This window comes from Mus pahari, chromosome 9 (assembly GCF_900095145.1).
Source record: "Mus pahari chromosome 9, PAHARI_EIJ_v1.1, whole genome shotgun sequence".
In the NCBI taxonomy this organism is placed as follows: domain Eukaryota; kingdom Metazoa; phylum Chordata; class Mammalia; order Rodentia; family Muridae; genus Mus; species Mus pahari.
The window spans coordinates 76,048,128-76,066,684 of NC_034598.1; the positions used below are offsets into that span (position 1 = coordinate 76,048,128).

The 18,557-nt window shown below is 45.9% G+C and overlaps 2 protein-coding genes across 2 annotated transcripts in view; both read right to left on the reverse strand.

Moving 5' to 3' along the window:
* Poc1b (POC1 centriolar protein B) overlaps positions 1 to 15,670 on the reverse strand; it is a 103,746-nt gene extending 88,076 nt beyond the window's left edge. The window contains exons 1-2 of the mRNA XM_021205299.2: positions 15,528 to 15,670; positions 14,866 to 14,950 (exon numbers count right to left, since the gene is read on the reverse strand). Coding sequence (XP_021060958.1) covers positions 14,866 to 14,950; positions 15,528 to 15,542 — 100 coding nt within the window. The 5' untranslated portion in view covers positions 15,543 to 15,670. The remainder of the gene's footprint in view (positions 1 to 14,865; positions 14,951 to 15,527) is intronic.
* Positions 12,114 to 14,735, reverse strand: LOC110326719 (polypeptide N-acetylgalactosaminyltransferase 4). The gene has a single exon (XM_021205298.2). It carries the CDS (start codon positions 14,324 to 14,326, stop codon positions 12,590 to 12,592), a length of 1,737 nt encoding a protein of 578 aa, XP_021060957.1. The 5' UTR covers positions 14,327 to 14,735; the 3' UTR covers positions 12,114 to 12,589.
* Positions 15,671 to 18,557: the final 2,887 nt, after the last annotated feature.

Here is an 18,557-nt window from a genome sequence, read left to right on the forward strand (position 1 = left end):
ATGTAAAGACTGTGGGACTTTTAAAGTTATTTAGATCTTGGGGATGAATAATGGCTGAAGCTTACTAGTGATGTGTTTGTGTGTCAAGTTGACAAGGGGTCAATTGTACTGGGTAGTTTTGTGTTAACCTAACACAAGCTGGAGTTATCACAGAGGAAGGAGCTTCAGTTGGAGAAATGCCTCCACAAGATCCAGCTGTAAGGCATTTTCTCAATTAGTGATCAAGGGGGGAAGTTCCCTTGTGGGTGGTGCCATCTCTGGGCTGGTAGTCTTGAGTTTATAGGAGAGCAAGCTGAGCAAGCCAGGGGAAGCAAGCCAGTAAAGAACATCCCTCCATGACTTCTGCATCAGCTCCTGCTCCCTGACCTGCTTGAGTTCCAGTCCTGACTTCTTTCAGTGATGAACAGCACTGTGGAAATGTAAGCTGAATAAACCCTTTCCTCCCCAACCTGCTTCTTGGCCATGATGTTTGTGCAGGAATAGAAACCCTGACTAAGACACTTTGTATATATACTTCATGTTTTCTCATACATTTTAGGAAAACAAAACATAAAAGCTACTAACTTTTTTTTTTTTTTTTTTAAATAGGGCTGGAGAGATGGTTCAGTCATCAAGAGCACTGGCTGCTCCTCTAGAGGACCTGGGTTCGATTCCCAGCACCCACAGACAGCTCCCATCTGTCTATAAACCCAGCTCCAGGGGATTCCACACTCTCATGATGCATATAGGCAGGCAAAACACCAGTGCAAATACAATAAAAGTAAATAATAAATAATTTAAAACAGAAAAGAAAGCAAAGCATTGTAGTGCACACCTTTTACTCCAGCACTATAGAGGCAGAGGCAAGCAGATCTCTGTGAGTTCGAGGCCAGCCTGGTCTACATGGCAAGTTCCAGGATAGCCAGGACTGTTATACAGAGAAACCTTGTCTTGAAAAAGCAAACAAACAAAGAACAAAAAGTAAGACTATTCATACTAATACTTATACCAACATTGAATCTCTCTCCTAAATTCCCTCCTTCTTTTGTTCTATCCCTACCCCTCACACCCCCAGGGTTTCAGGTAGCCCAAGCTGGCCATGAGTTTGCTATGAGCCAATGATGACCTTCAGTTCCAGACCCTCCTGGTTCCCAGTTGTAAAGTATTGGGATTATGGACATGTATAATCTCGCCGAGCCCTTAATCTTCTTCCTTAATTAACTGTTCTAGTAAACTCCAGCATCATTATAAAAATAGTTTGCAAATATGAATATCACTGTAACCCTAGAATTAGCCTTCATACATTTCTATGGAACCACACCCTATGTAAACAATGTCACATCACTCAAGATGTTAGAGCTTACAGTATTCACCATTTGACTGCTCTATTTTAAGATAAAATGTCCAAGGAAGGATGTTAAGAAAAATGTTAGCTAGTAAATATACTAATCTAAGAACAACTTATACACACACAAACACACATATTTATACATGTGTACACACACACACACACACACACACACACACGTATAAAATACATTATCAAAATGGCAATCCATTGTTTGAAAAGTCCTTATTAAGACATTGTGATGGTTTTTATATGCTTGGCCCAGAGAGTGGCACTATTAGGAGGTGTGGCCTTGTTGGAGTAGGTGTGTCACTGTGGCTGTGGGCTTAAGACCCTCATCCTAGCTCTCTGGAAGTGAATCTTCCACCAGAAGCATTCCAATGAAGATATAGAACTCTCAGTTCTGCCTACACCATGCCTGTCTAGATGCTGCCATGCTCCCACCTTGATGATAATGGACTGAACTTCTGAACTTGAAAGCCAGCCCCAATTAACTGTTGTCCTTATAAGAGTTGCCTTAGTTGATGGTGTAAAACCCTAACTAAGGCAGACATAGATGGACAAAGTCTTGTTTTCCCAGTTAGGTTTCTCTGTTCCTGTCATAAAACACTAAGCAAGAACAACTTAGGAGAGGAACGAGTTTATTTCATCTTACACCTCCCAAGTCACAGTCTATCACTGAGGGAAGTCAGGGCAGGAACTCGAGCGGGGACCTGGAGGCACAAACTGAGGCAGAGACCATGAAGGAGGGCTGCTTAGTGGCTTGCTCTCAACAGTTTTCTCAGCTTGATCCTTATTGTAGCCAGGACCACCTGCTCAGGGGTGGCACTGACCACATAATCCTCCCATATCAACCACCAAGCAAAAAAAAAAAGAAAAAAGAAAAAAGTGCCCTACAGCAATACAGACAGGCCAACCTGATGGAGACAAATCTTCAACTGAGCCTCTCTTCCCAGGTGACTCTCAACTGTGTCAGGCTCCGCTGTCCCCAGACCTGCTAAGTCTCTGGGGATGAGATCACAGACCCACTGGGAAGTGCTTTTCTTCACACTTCCTGGAGGGTCAGCAGGGGCTGTTGTTGCTGTTGTGTGCTTGGTTTGTCACCTGAAGCAACAGTGTCATTGACTGGTCAACCTGTGTTCTCATCATTCAGTTGACAAAAACTTACAGGTTTATCTGTCAGAAGCACTGCTTTCTAGAGCTAGGTGTATAGCTGCATAGTCTTGTAATCTTTCAGCATGTGGGGCTGAGGGAGGGGCACTGTGAACTCCAAGCCAGCCAAAGCTACATCAAAGATCCTGTCTCAGAACACCAAAGCTGAAACAAAACACAATACTATTTTCTAAAACTAGATGGCATCTTCTTCCATTTTTGCAGGACTTAAACATTCTCTCATGTGTCCTTTCAGTTGGTAAAATCAGTAGCTGATACAGAACTTGAATACTAAGAAGAAACTTCCCTCTCCTTGGCCAAGGGGTTCCTCTTCTGGAGGACAGCCACCAGGAGTGGGAATTCTGTGTGCTCACGGACATCATGTGTCGTTCTCATTCACTCTGTATGTGAGGGACGACAAGCATTCGCTCTTCTGCACTCTGCCTCTCCCCTTCCTCTCCCCCTCCTCAGGATATGCGGGAGCTTTTGTTAATATATAGAAATAGCTTACGCTGTCCCTTTCCTGGTCTTGGTACATTTGAATGTTGATTTTTCCAAGCCTACCAAAAGATTCTAAGCCCGTGTAAGAGACCCTTAATGATTTCCAGTCAAACTAGAACTTAAGTCACTCATGACTAAGCACTCTGTCCCTACTGAAACTCACACTACAGTTTAGTCCCCAGGTGGCAGTGTTCATGGGTGGTGGGGCTTTAAGAAGTACTTGGAGTCCCGTAAATTCTGCCCTCCAAAGAGATGAAGCTGCTCTGTTGCCTAGGAAGTGACGCCATAGACAGACACTGTTTTGAGGCTTTGCTTGGTAAATTCTCAGGACCCCAGCCTCTCCAACTCTACATCTGGAACTGCTCAGCCAGCGGACCCACTGCTGCTGCTGCTGCTGCTGCTGCTGTCCTACTTATCTGCTGTCCTGAGGGAGGGTGTGGCTAGGAAGAAAGCCAAGGTGTGGGGCTCACCTTGTGTGCCGCTCATGCTACAGAGGCCAGGGTTTTACACATTCTACAGAGTGTGGTTTTACAGGACACACTGTGTGCTGAAATCACCCTATTCAGGTTGACTGCAAGCTTGTTGCTTTCGTAAACAACATTCTGATAAATCTGTAAAACAGTTATGGCTGGGTGGAAGTCAGAGGACAGATACTAGATTCTTCTAAAGAGGTCTACATCCATATATGTCTTTCAACATCATCATCATCACCACCACCACCAATACCACCACCATCGTGTGTGTATGTGTGTGTAAGAGAGGGAGGGGCAGAGAGAGACAGAGTCACAGAAAGACAGGCAGACACTTATATCATAGGGCGAGTGTGCTGGACAGAGGATAACTCTGAAATCAGTTCTCTCCTTCCGTCATTGTGTGGCTCATGGGACTCGAACTCAGGTTGTCAGGCTTACATGACAGGCACCTCTGTTTGCTGCGTCATCTTACTTAACCCATGACCCATGTCTATCTTTATAAATCTTTTCAGTCTACAGTCAAGAGGGGCCAGGTAACTCAAATCACCTTCGTATTGGAAGCCCTGACTTTTGCACAATTACTTCAGAAGCCCTTCTGTGGTTTCAGCTTCAGCTCTTTGCTAGTACAAGTCTGCAGGCCTACACTCAGAACTGCTCCTGCAGTTCAGCGTCTCAGTGGCCTTTGGGCCACAGCAGAGAGCAGCAGATTGCCTTCCTTAGGGAAAAATAAACATGGAAATGATAAGGCTTTCTCTGTCAATCATTAAAAAAGTAAAATGTAATCCTTGGGTACACGCATTTATAAACCCAAATGGACGAGGGCTGTTCTGTAAAATCACAGTACTCTAACTGCAACTATAAATGTAAATAGTTTAATATGCTCAGAGTCTGTTTGTACTACCCAAGCACTGAAGCACAGTTTCATTAAGTAATGGCCCTGACTGAAATGTTCTCTGTCCTGGATGAGGAAAAACAAAATCAAAAGTCCTGTGTGTAAATGATCTGTGGGTGCTTTAAAAAAAAAAAAAAAAAAAAAAAAACTTTAGTAAAGACAACCTGGAAAGGGAGGGAGGGATAGTGGGAAAGAGGGACGGAGGTAAGAAGAAGGAAGAGAAGGAGGAACAGAGGAGGAGGAGGAAGAGGAGGAGGAAGAAGAGGAGGAAGGAGACAGACAGGCGCTGGAGAAAGGGAGGATTCAAACACACACATTCCTCCATGCTCCTTGCTTGGCTTCCTCCAGGTATGACCAGAAGCTAAGCCTTCAGTCTGTGCTCGTCAATCATGCAGTAAACTTGCACTCCCATGGTGCTTTTACTGCACTCCCGTGGTGCTTTGTGTATCCGCTTAGCTAAAGGCCCTGCAGTAGGTTTTATCTCCTTCCTAAATGTGACCCATGGGCCTGAGAAGCATGGACAGGTGATCTCCTTTACAGCCAAAGGCCTCCTTAACCACTTCCAACTTCATGGGACTGCCTGGGGACACCAAGTCTCCTGAAAGCCTTTTTCTTTTCTTTTCTTTTCTTTTCTTTTTTTTTTTGAATCTGAGTGTATTTTGCAACTCTCAAGCAAGGGATTTTATATATTAAAAAAAAAAAAAACACAAACATTTACATCTCTTAGTAAATGTATCCAGTGAAACAACCACAAATACCAACAAACATCATTTGGCACAGTAAAGCACAAAAATTTTCCAAGCAGTACAATTCTGAAACTATGTGCTTAGTGAATCACAAATAGAACACGTAACATCATTATTAATATAAATCATCAAAACATAACAATTCTAAAAGGATGTATTCAGTGGGGGCAGTTGTCCAAGGCTAGTGGCATATTTCCAAGAGCAGGTTAATAGATCTTTATGGTCAATGCTCTTAACTACTGAGCTAACTCTCCAGCCCCATATGGTCAATTATTATTTAACAGCTAATGCCTGATTTTCTTTTATTTATTTATTTATTTATTTATTTATTTATTTATTATTTTCTTTATTTACATTACAAATGCTATCCCGAAAGTTCCCTATATCCCCCTCCCCGCCCCTGCTCCCCTACCCACCCACTACTACTACTTGGCCCTGGCCTTCCCTTGTGCTGGGTCATATAAAGTTTCTGTTCACAGTTTACCATTTTTGGATCATGGCTGACTCTCTGCTCCAACTCCTATCCCAATTAGTTTATTCAAGAGGACTGCCTAAGGGGGGTGAGCTGGCATGCCCAATACAGTGTGCTTTGCCTCGGAAGGATGAGGGCCAAGGTTCACCAACCCCCAGAAGCCACATTTAAAAACCAAACCAAACCAACCAACCAAACCAGGCATACTGACCAAGTCAATGTGCTTCTGGTTCAGTGAAAGATCCTATCTCAAAAAATAAAGGTAAAAGAGAATGAGAAAAGACACCTGACATCAACCTCTGGCCGCACACACATGTGCACACACATGTACCTACACATAACCAAACTGGTAAGTACCCCCTGCACATCACATAGACAAAACTAAACAAGGTAGAGATGGCCCCTGGCCCCTGAGGCTGTCTGTTGTCCTCTGGACTCCACAAATAGGTGTGCAAAGCTGTGCCTCCCCACCCCATCCCACCCCACGTATCTGCCCTATTCAACATATGAGGTGGGGGAGGGGTTGTGTTACTGTTTTGAAAGGCCAAATTGCTAAGTGAGGCATTCAAGTGGAGAATCAGACAAAAAAAAAAAATCACATACACATAGAGAAAATGTAATTTTTTTTCCTTTTATCCTAAATATTCTCTTCTTATACACTATATTCTGATGACAGTTTTCCTTCCTTGTATTCCTTTCAGGTCCTCCCCACTTCCCTGCTGGATCCACACCCTTTAAATACATTTTTTAAATCCCTTTGCAAGTGCGTTGAGGGGGACGGCTATCGATTGCATGCAGCTTGCTGTTTCTGAGATCTGTGTAAACTGGATGGTTATGGGTTGATAGTGTGTGGGAAGGTGTGCGTCTGGCTCAAATATTATCTCAGAAATCCCAGGATGGTTGGATTTTGCCTGGAGAACGTACAGGGAGAGTGTGTGAGCGATATGTTGTAGGCTGTGCAGTGAGACCCAGTTGTTAGGAGCCTCGGTGGCATAGGTGATGGAGAGGGCTGCTACTGACAAGGTCCTGCGTGTGACCACAGTGAGCTACTGGGCGGCAGGGGAAAGGAACAGGCCCTTCCCTCACTCTGAACTTTCACCACCTGTTTGCCCCGCTCACCCCTCCCTTTAGCATGTACCGCATCACACAGGGTGCCTTCTGAGTTATCCTCTACGATGCGATGCGACTCTTGCAGCCTTTCCCATTCTTTGCCTCTTTTGATCTGAATCCCAGCACTAGGAAGGACCCAGGCAAAGGCCATCTGCTCCCATTCTCCTGCTTCTTCCCGATGACCACATGCCTGCCTTTATCTCCTGGCATTCAGCAAGCCCGAGTCTAGTTTGAGAATCACGCTCCTCCTGCGCACGCGTCCTGCGCACCGACTCTCTGACCCTCCTCTGTGGGTCCTACAGCAGCTCTAAAGAGCCTTCCTACCTGCTTTGTTTTCATACAGTAGCCATAAGATAAGTCTGCAGCATAAATCAGATCTGATCGTAAAAGACCTAGACTAAATCCCCAAGCCCGCTTCCGTTTCCTGTGGCTGCCATAACAAAGTACCACTAACTCAGAAAGTTAAGACAACAGAGTTGATTCTCCGCAGTTCTGGGGGCCAGAGGTCAAGGTATGGACAGAAAAAAAAAAAAAACAGTCCCTTCTGAAGGCCCCAGGGAGCCCCATTCCCTCTTCCTCTGTGCATCTTCTGTGACCACGCCCCTGCAGCCTGCCTCTGGCTCCCTATAGCTTGGCCGCTCTTTATCTGTTTGGTTTTTTTTGTTGTTTTTGTTGTTTTGTTTTGTTTTGTTTTGTTTTGTTTTTTGACTTGTTTGGATTGGGGATTGGGTATCTCTAAGTAGTCCACAGGAATCTTAAACTCTCGCCAATCCCGCCTCGGCCTCCTTAATGCTTCCCTATGATTACAGGCGTGTGCCACGTTGCCTGGCTGTTTTTTGTTTGTTTGTTTTTTGAGCCTGTATTTCACTGTTTCCCAAGTAGTCCCCATGCTCACAGACGTCCTTCCTCAGCTTTTCTAATGCTACGTTACAGGCATGAGCTACTGGGTGTTCTTCTAAGGGTACTTGTAACCGAATTTACCACTCAGATGATCAAACCTCAAGGCCATAAATTATAACCACAAAGCCCTTTTTGCCTAAAGATACATCGTAGGGACGAGGGGACATAGGACACACAGGGACAAAGACAGGCAAATCTTCTGTAGGGCCGCCAGCAGCTGCACAGCAGCTTGTAGTCTGAGTTCTAGCCAAACTGAGCTCTGGCTGCATGTCCCAGGAGCTCACCAATCTCCCTTAGAGTCTCAGGCTCTACCCTCTCGGGGCATTCGCCTACTTCTCCGTAAGACAAGGTCTTTCCCACCCCTGGTCTTTTCCTGCACTGCCTCCACTCTGCTGTCTCCATGGTGGACTCCCTCTTTGGGACCTGAGTTCAATATTACTTCCTTTATCTCCTACTCCGTTTTGATTGCCACCTGCAACCTGCTCCTTTTCCTCAGCACTGACTGTTCTTGTCATAGTTACACAAGGATTTGTGGGTTTCCTTCGAATATTTGTCTTTCCTACTGGACTATGAACTCCATAGCATTTTAGAAACGCGTCTGTTTTGTTCTCTTGTACATGTGTATCTCTAGCACACCTGCACCACCTCGCACACGGAAGCACGAACTAAAGGATTATTAAATCAACAGCCCCTCCCTTCCCCGTTTTGAATAGGTTAAAGAACTGCAAATAAATGACTTCAAACCCTGAGCAGACAGTCTTGGACATCTCTTAGCTATTAAGAGTTACCGTGCCCCACCTAGCCTGGGCAAGTCATAAAACTGAGCAGAAGGGAAAAGGTGAATCTGATTATTATTAGCAAATAATAAGGATTCTCTGCCGGGGTACAGGCACTCACCCCTTCTTTTGCACTCTCTGTCTTCTAGCAAAAGGGCTGAACTGTAGCTCCTCAGAATTTCCAGGAAATAATGATATAAACTGACTTCCCCCCTCTTGACCCAATACTAAGCTGCAGAATTAATGTATGCATTACAAAAATCTCTTCTTTGAGATGTCTGGGATTTCCCAGGCTCTTCTCTCCCTCTCCAAAGCCCTGACAACCATGAGTACCCTGTGTACAGTTTGTCCAGTCTTCCCCTTATATTCATGGAACTGAAACTGGGAGACACAAACCTGACTAACAACCTAAGAGTTGCTTAGAGAGGGAGCACCTGCATTTATAGAAACTCTTTGTGTATAGCAACAAGAAAAGTGCTTAAAATATCTAATACTTGTCCTTAAATGGGGCCCCAATATATCTGATACAAGCAGGGTACACAGAATAAACATCTTTGGGACAATACATCTCACTGGAAAGAGGCAATGATACAGGGTTATTTGCTGAGAGGTGGGATAAGAGGATCAGAAGTTCAAGGTCACTCTTGGTTGCATAGCAAGTCTGAGGGCAGTCTGGGGCTCGTGGGACCCTGTCTTACAACTAAGAAGAAGAAGAAGAAGAAAAAAAAAAAAACACTCATGCTACCAGTGGAAAGGGACTGCAGTTATGGACAGGGGAAGGGGTGTGGCTGCATGGTTTAGGGGACAAATGTTTTCTATTCAGCCCAAGATTTTGAAAGGAGGGGTGCCCATGTGCCCAAGGACCCACTCGTTTCCTTGAATAGTGGACAAAAATGGGTTCCAGAGATTCTTATCATTTCCAGTTTGTTCATAATTCATAACAGCACTAACACCACTTCCTTCTGGGCTGATGGTCAGGCAGGAAGCCCGACTTATACCCTGCCTGAACTTTCAAGTAAGTAAAACAATCACATTTGTAGAACTATCACACCACCCCGCATTAATGTGTACATAGAAACATTAATTCCATAGACTAAAATAATCAGAATTGGTTTGCAAAAATAATTAGGCATACATTTTATTGCATGTCTTCACCAATATTACAGACGCCATTAACAAAAAGAAACAGTCACTGCTCAAAAGACATAAATCTGGACCTCAGCTTTGTGCCCATTCAAAAATCTTGTTAAAACAGCAATTCCAAAAGACTAGTCAAATCTAAATTTTATTCATTAAAACTGAGACAATAAAATAACTGAGAGTATAAAACTTAAAAACAAATCCTTTGCCTGGAATATTTCAATCGGCTAACATCAATGCGCACACAAGAGCCTACTATTTACTGGCTGAATAAACACGCTTTCCCTTACAAACAAGGTGTTTACGGTTAGAGAGACCCTTCTGATGACTCTATTACCATTCTAAAAATAAAAACAAGTGCTAAGATGCTCACAGAGCCAATCTATTCACAGGACAGGTCAAGTAAACAACAGAATGGGAAACTCCTTGCTCATCAAATATTTTCCTAACATTTAAACATGTAAATTCTACAGCAAAATGGAGAACTTGGGTGGATGGCCAAAAACTAGAAATAAGTGAAAGAGTCTTTTGCATGTTTCACTATGGCGTGCTTTTGGAATGAAATTGGAACATGTCTGCATATAAAAATACAACTCCAGATTCCTTCATTATGTATAATATTCTGAGTTATTTTCTTCTGAATTACGGGCAGAAATAAGCTACCAGCCTAAGAAGGACGGAGGGGCCATAACCACCTGGGGAGATACAGGTGACACGGGAGGAATGCTCTATAGTCTTAAAACCTCTGCTCTCTTTTGCTAGGGGCACAGAGATACTAAGCAAAAGTATTTTCAACAGTCACTTCTGAATTGCACCCATTTAATTCTCTCATGTGACACAGGGCTGGCCAGACCAAACAGCAAAAAGACAGGGGCAAGGGGAAAATGTATGTTGAAGAATTTCCTCCTGAATGAGCATTTATATTTATTTCCCTTAAATAAAACCCAGGGCCAACCACTGCTAATGGAATCTCTATACAGGTGATCCATAAACTGTTAAGGATGCTGGGTAACTTACAAAAAAGTAGTAAGAGATTCTCATCCTAAGAATCAGGGAGAAACAAAACAGTCACAAGTACACCCAAACTTCAATGTTTTCAAACGGTCACCCTGAACAATCTACTTAAGTTTAGAGTTTTCCCTCTCTCCATCCTGACAAGTGAACATTGAAAACAAATTTCTTATGAATTCCTGTGGGCTGGTTCTCTATGGAGCATGCATTTTTCATATCAAAGTCAAAAAAACTGAGACTCACTCCCAAATTTGGGCTGTGCTGTCTGGATAAAATGTTAGTAAGGAACTGGTAAAAATATGGTAAAACGTGTACTTCTGAAATAATTTAGTTTGGGAAATATTTATAGTTTTAGTCATAAGAATTGCTTTGAAAATTTAAAAATTTAAAAAAGCACTATCAGTTCAACAGTTTTCAAAATAAAGTGACTAGAAAACTCGCTCTAATGATATCCTGGGAGAAACACAGCACTTCAGGGGAGCTCCTGTAAACGTAAAAATCGCTTTTCCATCTTCCCAACGGAAACTGACCAGCTGCTCAGCACTACCCAGGTTAAAAGGAAAGACCCAGAAGCGCTTCTCTAAGTTGCACAGGGGGTGAGGGGCCCAGAGGGAGGTGCAATTAACCTTTAGACTGAAAGGGATCCTTAGCAACCAACCCAGCAGAAGAGGAAACTAAGGCCCAAGCAAGAGAAACGACCCCTTCCACTGAGACGTCTGCTCACTCAAGAGCTGCCCAGGCACCCGGCTGCCTTGTGCTTTCCAGGAACTCCAAGGCACCAATCAACAGTAACCAAGACAGCCTTTTCCCCTGCAATCAAGAGGAAGCCTCTATATTTCCAGGTCAGGGCCCACTTTGGGGGGAGTTGAACACTCTCTGCAGAACTGGGCCAGCCCACTTCAGTTTTACACATTTCAGTAAAGGCATTTGGGGTTAGCTTCAGGGAGTCTCACTTGTGGTGACTTCAAACCATTAGGCATAAAGAAGGGAGACCCAGCCTTCTGAATGAGCTTCATTCTAGGACATCCATAACTAAGGAGGTACAATTAGAAAATGCCCTATTACTCAGAAACAAGTTCACGGAGAACGCAGCTTACAGAGTGGGGTGATGTGAGGTATTGAGATATGGGTCAGTTCACTCCAATGGCTCACGGTTACAGAGAATGGAAGGTGAATGTCACACTATCTTTCTGAGATACCTGTCTGTCAAAAAAAGACCTCTGAACCACCTGTGGTGGCACACGCCTGTAATCCCAGTACTTGAGAGGTGGAAGCAAGACTCCGGAGTTCAAGGCCAGCCTGGGGTGCCTAAGATCTATCTTACAATAAAATAAAATAGACCTCCAAACTTGCATTCAAGACCAGGATCCTCTTCCAATGAAACATATATCAACCCCAGGCCTTTTCCTCAAGATTGAATTTCTTCAATTTTTATTTCATCAAAGACAAGTTGGTTTTTAAAAACCTAAAATGTAATGTGCTGGCTGAAAGAATATAATCAGAAAGTAATAGTTCTAATACACATTCACATGTTTTGATAAAAAAGAAGGAAGGAAAGAAAGAAAAAAAGAAAGAAAGAAAGAAAGAAAGAAAGAAAGAAAGAAAGAAAGAAAGAAAGAAAGAAAAGTACAGGCAATGAATTTACCAATCAGAATGAATCATACCCCATTTTGCCTGGACTTTTATGTTCTAAATATTAAGTCTTGCACATAGTTTGTGGTGCCATGGGTCAAACTTAGGGTCTTGCACATGCTAGCTAAGTATTCTACTGCTGAGCTACACCCTCAGCCCACACTTGAGTGTTTTGTGCATCTCAGTTCACAGCAGCTTTCTTTAAGGAGTTGCAGGAGACCATATTGACAAAGCTTTTAAATAAAACAACCCGAGAGCAAAGAAGGCACTTTGAGATATTAAGCAGCGGTGCTCTATGTACCCAGCTTCAGAGTGATATCCCCAGATGAACCATGACTTTCCAGTGTTCTTACAGACAGCTGCCAGGTGACTTCTGGTAAAATACAGTCATCCAGGGCACGGTGACTTTACGGAGGCTACCGTCAGCTCCGGGAGAGGAAGGTGCTCTGCTGCTTGCCTATTTCTCAAACCTCCAGAGCTGGTTCTTATCAAGGGCATCACACGTTTTCATCTGGACACTAGGTCGGCCCTCGGCTGTCCGGTAAGCACTAAGACACAGTCTGGTGTGAGGGTGAAAAATCGTTCCGTCTTCTTTAAAATGCCAAATGATGTTCACTGGAACAGGGAGCCCATCTTTGGGGCAGTTTTGCATCCCTACATAATCCTTTTGTTGGGGGACTTCTGCACATAATTCAGTCACGGAATTGAATCTGATTTCTTTGTTTGAAGTATATTCAAAGAACTGATTGCCTCCTTGACCGTGACATCCAAACAACGAAAGGTTGGCCCCTGTGGGGTTGTTGTCGGGAGCATTATAATCTAAGCACTCGGAAGAGATGCCCATGCTGCGGATGGCTCCGTGCCAGCCAGGTCTATCCTCTGGGACGTGTAAGTTAGAGAACACATTTTTCAAATACCAGTCGAAGCTCTTACATTTCAGCCGTTCCCTCAGTAACTTCCTTTCAGAAAGATCTCCATAGGCCTCTTTCCGAGCTGGGGGGTTTCGGTTATAGAAATGCTCTTTGTAGTCATCCATCCACACTTCGGCTGCCCGCGCAGTATTCTGTAAGAAGTTGGGGCGAGCATAGGGCGCGCGCTTGGGAAACACGTGGCCCACATGTGAGCACGGGTGGATCTCCAGCTTGCCTCCGCACTGCCAAACCCTGAAAGACAGCTCAAGGTTTTCACCTCCCCAGACTTCCATGCCAGTGTCATAGGTGCCCAGGTACTGGAAATACTTCTTGCTGACAGCAAACAGTCCTCCTGCCATGGTGGGGGACCTGATGGGGTCAATTCTTGACGTCCGCCTGTCCCTTTCATGTTTAGGGACAGAATGCCACTGGAAGGTCAAACGCCAGTCAAACCCACCAATCATGGGCTCCCCGGTCTGCATGTAGAATTCAAAAGTGTTCCAGTCAATAGTGTCGATGACAGGACATACAATTGCGGTTTCGTCTCTACTGATCCTCTCCAAAAGTGGTTCCAACCAACCAGTGTTACACTCACAGTGACAATCCAGGAAAGTGAGGACATCGCCTGTGGCAAAAGTAGCCCCAATTAGCCGGGCCCGGACCAGCCCCTCTCTCTTATTGGTTCTAATCAAGCGAACTCTCTCCAGCTTGCTGATGTAAGTTTCAAGTTGTGCCTTCAAATAAATTCTGTCACTCAAGTCATCCACCAAGATGATCTCCTTTAAAAGCACAGCTGGAGAAGTTTCTAAGACACTGTGAACGGTTCGAAGCAGAGTGGACCAGGCCTCGTTATAGAAGGCGATGATAACGGAGGTGGTGGGGAGCGACCTGTAGTGGAATTTCTTGGCTTTACACTCATACATTCTTTTATCCTCTATGTGGCGGTGCAGAGAGATCCTGTCACTGAGGTAAATGTTGATGGCATATTTCTCAATGAGTTCTTCTTGCTGCTTCAGTTCACCCTCGTTGAGCTGGAGTTTGCTTGCTCTCCCCCACTCCCCAAGAGCATGGGAATCTGCAGGGGGCTTTATATAAAGAGGCCGAGACAAATCCTCTTCCCTTGTCTCAAGGTCCGGGAGCTGCCTTGGCCCCAGCTCCCTGGCACGGCCGGCTCCTGGAGAAGCATACAAAGTGGAGACTGAGAACTCCACCAGAATATAAGCCAGTGTTAAAAGGGCCAGCAGAAGGCAGCTCTTGCCTGCCCAGGTCCACCTCACGGCCATCCGGATCCTCACGGGTCGTGTGGAGACGCGGCCACCGAGCCAGCACGCGGGGGAAGTGCCGCGGATCCTGAAGCTGGGGTTACCGGCTCAGGTAGGGGCGAACTTCCGAGAAGGTCCCTCCTTTCATGTAGGCACTCGGCTCCTTCCCGACACCGGAGTTTCCCAGGGGTCACTTGAGAACCCCCTCGCTCCCCGGCCTCTGGTGCAGCTCAACTGGTCGGTCCCCACTTCCTCCTGCTCGTCTCAGAACTTTTCACAAACTCTCCAGCCAATACTCCACCCTCCTCAGGCCGATCACAAACCCCTCCCCTTCCCACTCACTCCTCCTGGTGGTTAGTTCGCGAAAGTCGTCTGTCAAGCCCGGACCAGAGTCCTATCTGAGCAAAAGACCCAGGGACCCGGAGCGGCCGGGTACATCCCATCGCGCCTGGCCCTCTCAGGCAGGGATGGAAGAAAGGCTTTCAGCCAAGTGAGCTTTGGTTACTGTGAGAAAAGGAAAGAAAAAGAAAGAAAGAAAGAAAAGGAAAAAACCAACTTACCAATTTGTTTGCAGTTGGGGCTGAAGTCAGCGGAGCTGATGGCAGCTTTGTGACCTTTAAAAGAACGTTCCAGAATCGGATCCTCCTAGGATGGAAAGTTGTTAGGTTTGAAAGCAGATGCAGAATTCCAGCTCTCGACATCAGACGTCGACGTTGCCTGTTCCCTCCCCACCCCGCCCCCGGACCGAAGAGGAAGACCCCCGCAGCATCGGCGGGCAGCGACGGAGGCGCGGGCATCACGACCCAGCTGAGAGGCTCGGGCACTGCCCCAGCTCCCATCCGGAGGGGTCCCCCCATCGGTAGGAACCCCCAGCCCAGGCACCGAGGGACCCGCCCACCGCGCCGAGCCGCGGATGCTCGCCGCAGCCTCCCGCGCCCTTTAAACTTCCCCGGTGATGCTGACGCAGGCGCGCCGCGGGAACCCAGCCGGCGAGTCCCGAAGCCAGCTCCGTCTCGGCCGGGAGCACCGGGATCTCCCCGGGAGCGGCGCTCACCGGTGGCTCAACCCGGGCACGGCGTCCCGCTCCGTCCGGGAGCTGAGCGGGCTGCGGAGCTCGGGGTCCCGGGGTTACCTCCCAGGCCTTGCCAGGCTCGGCGTGGTCCCCCTCCTCCCGGTCCCGTCGCCCACGGATGATCGGCTCCGGTAGCGGCGGGGACCTTACCAGGCCGGAGGCCATGAGGGGAGCGGACGGCGCCCGGGGACCTCGGGGGAACAGGGAGGGGTGGGGACGAAGGGGGGGACCGTGCGGCGCCCGGAACCGTCCGCCTGGAGTGCGGGCGCTTCCCGGTCACTACAACAACGGCGGCCCAATCAAAGCCCGCGCTCCAGGCGTGGCCAGACGAGCCCCGAGACGCCGCGCGCGCGCGCTGCCGACAGCGGAGAACCTGGCGGGAGCGCGCCGCGGGGGGTTCCACGGCGCGCGCGCGCGCGCACGCACACAGCGAGCCCCGCGAGCATCCGAGGTAGCGGACTCCCGGGTTGGTGACGGGAAGCGGGTTGGGATCTGGAGAGAGAGACCGGATCGGTGGTGGCGAGGCGGAGGAGAGTCGGTGATCGATGCAATCAGGATTCTATTACTCCTTAAAGAGAAAGGCGCCCAAATCGGCTACTCCGGAGAGGGAGCTTGGGTGCACAGGCAAGCTAGTAACGGGACGTTGAGAGGAACTAAGTTCCTTGTGTTTAATTACTGTTTTTTTGTTTTGTTTTGTTTTGTTTTGTTTTGTTTGCACGTACTATAGATACAAATGCTGGCAGTACATGATGGATAATATTTTATTCACACGTTCACCCTGTTTTTATTTATTTATGTATTCTTTTATCTATTTGATTTATTCTAGTCTCAACCGCTTATTTGCATATGCCTTATGAAACTCACACACACCTGAAGTGGTCGGAAGACTCCGATGCATAGACCACGTGGTTACAATAACGGTTCCCACTCTAGACTTTTTGTTGTTGTTGTTGTTGCACACATACTATCCTTTGTGCTTCATCAACAGGGTTTTAAAGCTAGAGAATGTTGTCAGTGGCAGTTTGTACAAGGGAGGCCACATTTTGACGCTTCTTCACACCCCTCGACAACAAACAACAACAATAAACCCTGCCCCGGAGCTTAAAGGACTCAGGTGAAAATTACATACGGAACACAACTTCTTGGCAGCAGAATGTCGTGATAAACTGGTAAGGTACATGTTATGTGTAAATAAAAAGTGTCATAATTACAGGTTCCCTGGTTGTATTTGCATTTAGTCTTAAACGCTATATAGCAATTATGTAAGTGCAATACAGTATTAGTTTGACACATGAGTGGATGCTAAATATCTGTTATATGTTTGACGCCAAGGGCTAACCTTTGTTAAAAACAAAACAAACCCCTGAACGCCAACATAGTTCCCTGCCCTCAAGAACTTGGCGCTGGGATGTAGCTCAGTGGGAGAGTGCCTGACTAGCATGAACTAAACCCTTGCTTGTATTCCCAGCGCCCTCATCAACCCAACCTGGCATCAGTAACTATAGCCCTGGGGAGGTGGCTGCAGGAGAATCAGACACACAAGGTTGTCCTTGGCTATACTGTGAGTTTGATGCCAGGCTAAGCTACATGGGCTCTGTTAAGCAAATAAAAAACAGACAACAACCCTGCTCTATGCTATCTTAAGGAGTCTCATGTTTTAGTATGACGACCCTAGCTGAGGGGATTAGTTGCCAAAGATGCTGAGTCAGCATATAGGGGCAGAACCTAGATCCCTACAGATATAACAAACTGCTTAGGTGGTTGCTATAGGAGTCTTGGCTGTGTACATGGAAAATGTTGCTCTAATAGAGGAAGTGATGTATTAAGGGTCTTGCTGGGATGGAGGGCAGTGGTGTCGGGTCAGGGATAGAGCATATGGTTAACATAGAAGAACATGGATTTGATCTCCAGCACTCGAACACACAGAGTCAGTCTCCACTCCTCTTATGTGTATGAGACAGAGAGAGACAGAGACAGAGAGAGACAGAGAGACAAGAGAGAATGAAATGAGAATCAGAACCAGCAACCTGTGACTTTGCCATTCTATGGTTTACTTTTTAAAAATGTTTAGTTTTGGATGCCAATGAGAACATAAAAATGGTACAGAATTGTGGAAAAAAAGTGTGACACTTACTCAGAAATGAAATAATTTACTCACGATCCAGCGAAACAGGGACCAAACATCTGCACTCACTAGAGTTTGCAGCCTTATAAGCAGCAGCCAAACATGAGAGACAACTAGTACCCAGCAAATGAGTGGGTAAATAAAAGGTACATAATAGAAATATCACTTGGCCATAAAAGCAGATGAAATTTTGATATATGCAAGCTATATGATAATTGTGAGCAAGTAACTAGGACACACACACACCATGTCGGGTGATTAGATTTGCATTATTAGCAGAATAAGTGGCTGTTTATTTCTTCTATATTTGATCACAGGGAAATACTCTAATGTTAAAACCAGAAATCAAGGCTTCCGGATCTCTCATAGCTCCATCTAATATTGGGCAGATTCAAAGACAGGAGGTTGGAGAGATTAAGTCAAAGAAAAGACAAACGGAGGGGTTTTTCTAATTGAGTACTATTTTGAAATCTTCAGTTATCACAAATGCATTGTCAAAGATAGGCAAACCAGAAAGCCAGGAGGCAAAGCAGGTTATGAAAGCACCCTTCTTTATCACTGTAACCCATCCCTATACCTGGGGTAGATATTCCACAGCTGCTGATTGAGTTCTTTCTGTATCAGCCCTCTGTTGCCATGATAATGCTGTGTAAGCTTTTTAAGGGTCAGTGGCACACAAAACTGGACTGCTGATTTAGTTCATTAATAGACGTGCTTTAAATTAAATAGAAGAAGAGATGGGCTCTGGGCTGTAGCCTGCTAATGTTACTATACTAAATGCTCACATTGTCCAGTTGCCTTCTAAGCGTTTATGTCTATACCCATAGGCCTGGGCTACTGGCAACATTTCGCAGAGAAGCAGCCTTTTGCAGTCGGCAACAGTCAGTGCAGAGACCCCATAACTGGTCAAAGTGCTGGGACTAAGAGTCTGTGAATGCCTGTCCTACACAGGACACCTTTATCACATGCCAGCCCACCCTAAGTGTTGAGGAACATCGCCAAAGAGCAACTAGAGGGAGTGCTGTGAATGCAGTCTCTGGCCTGTGATGTGGCTT

What these genes read in the sequence shown, in the direction of transcription:
- LOC110326719 (XM_021205298.2), bottom strand. Translation starts at nt 14,326, where the DNA reads ATGGCCGTGAGGTGGACCTGGGCAGGCAAGAGCTGCCTTCTGCTGGCC.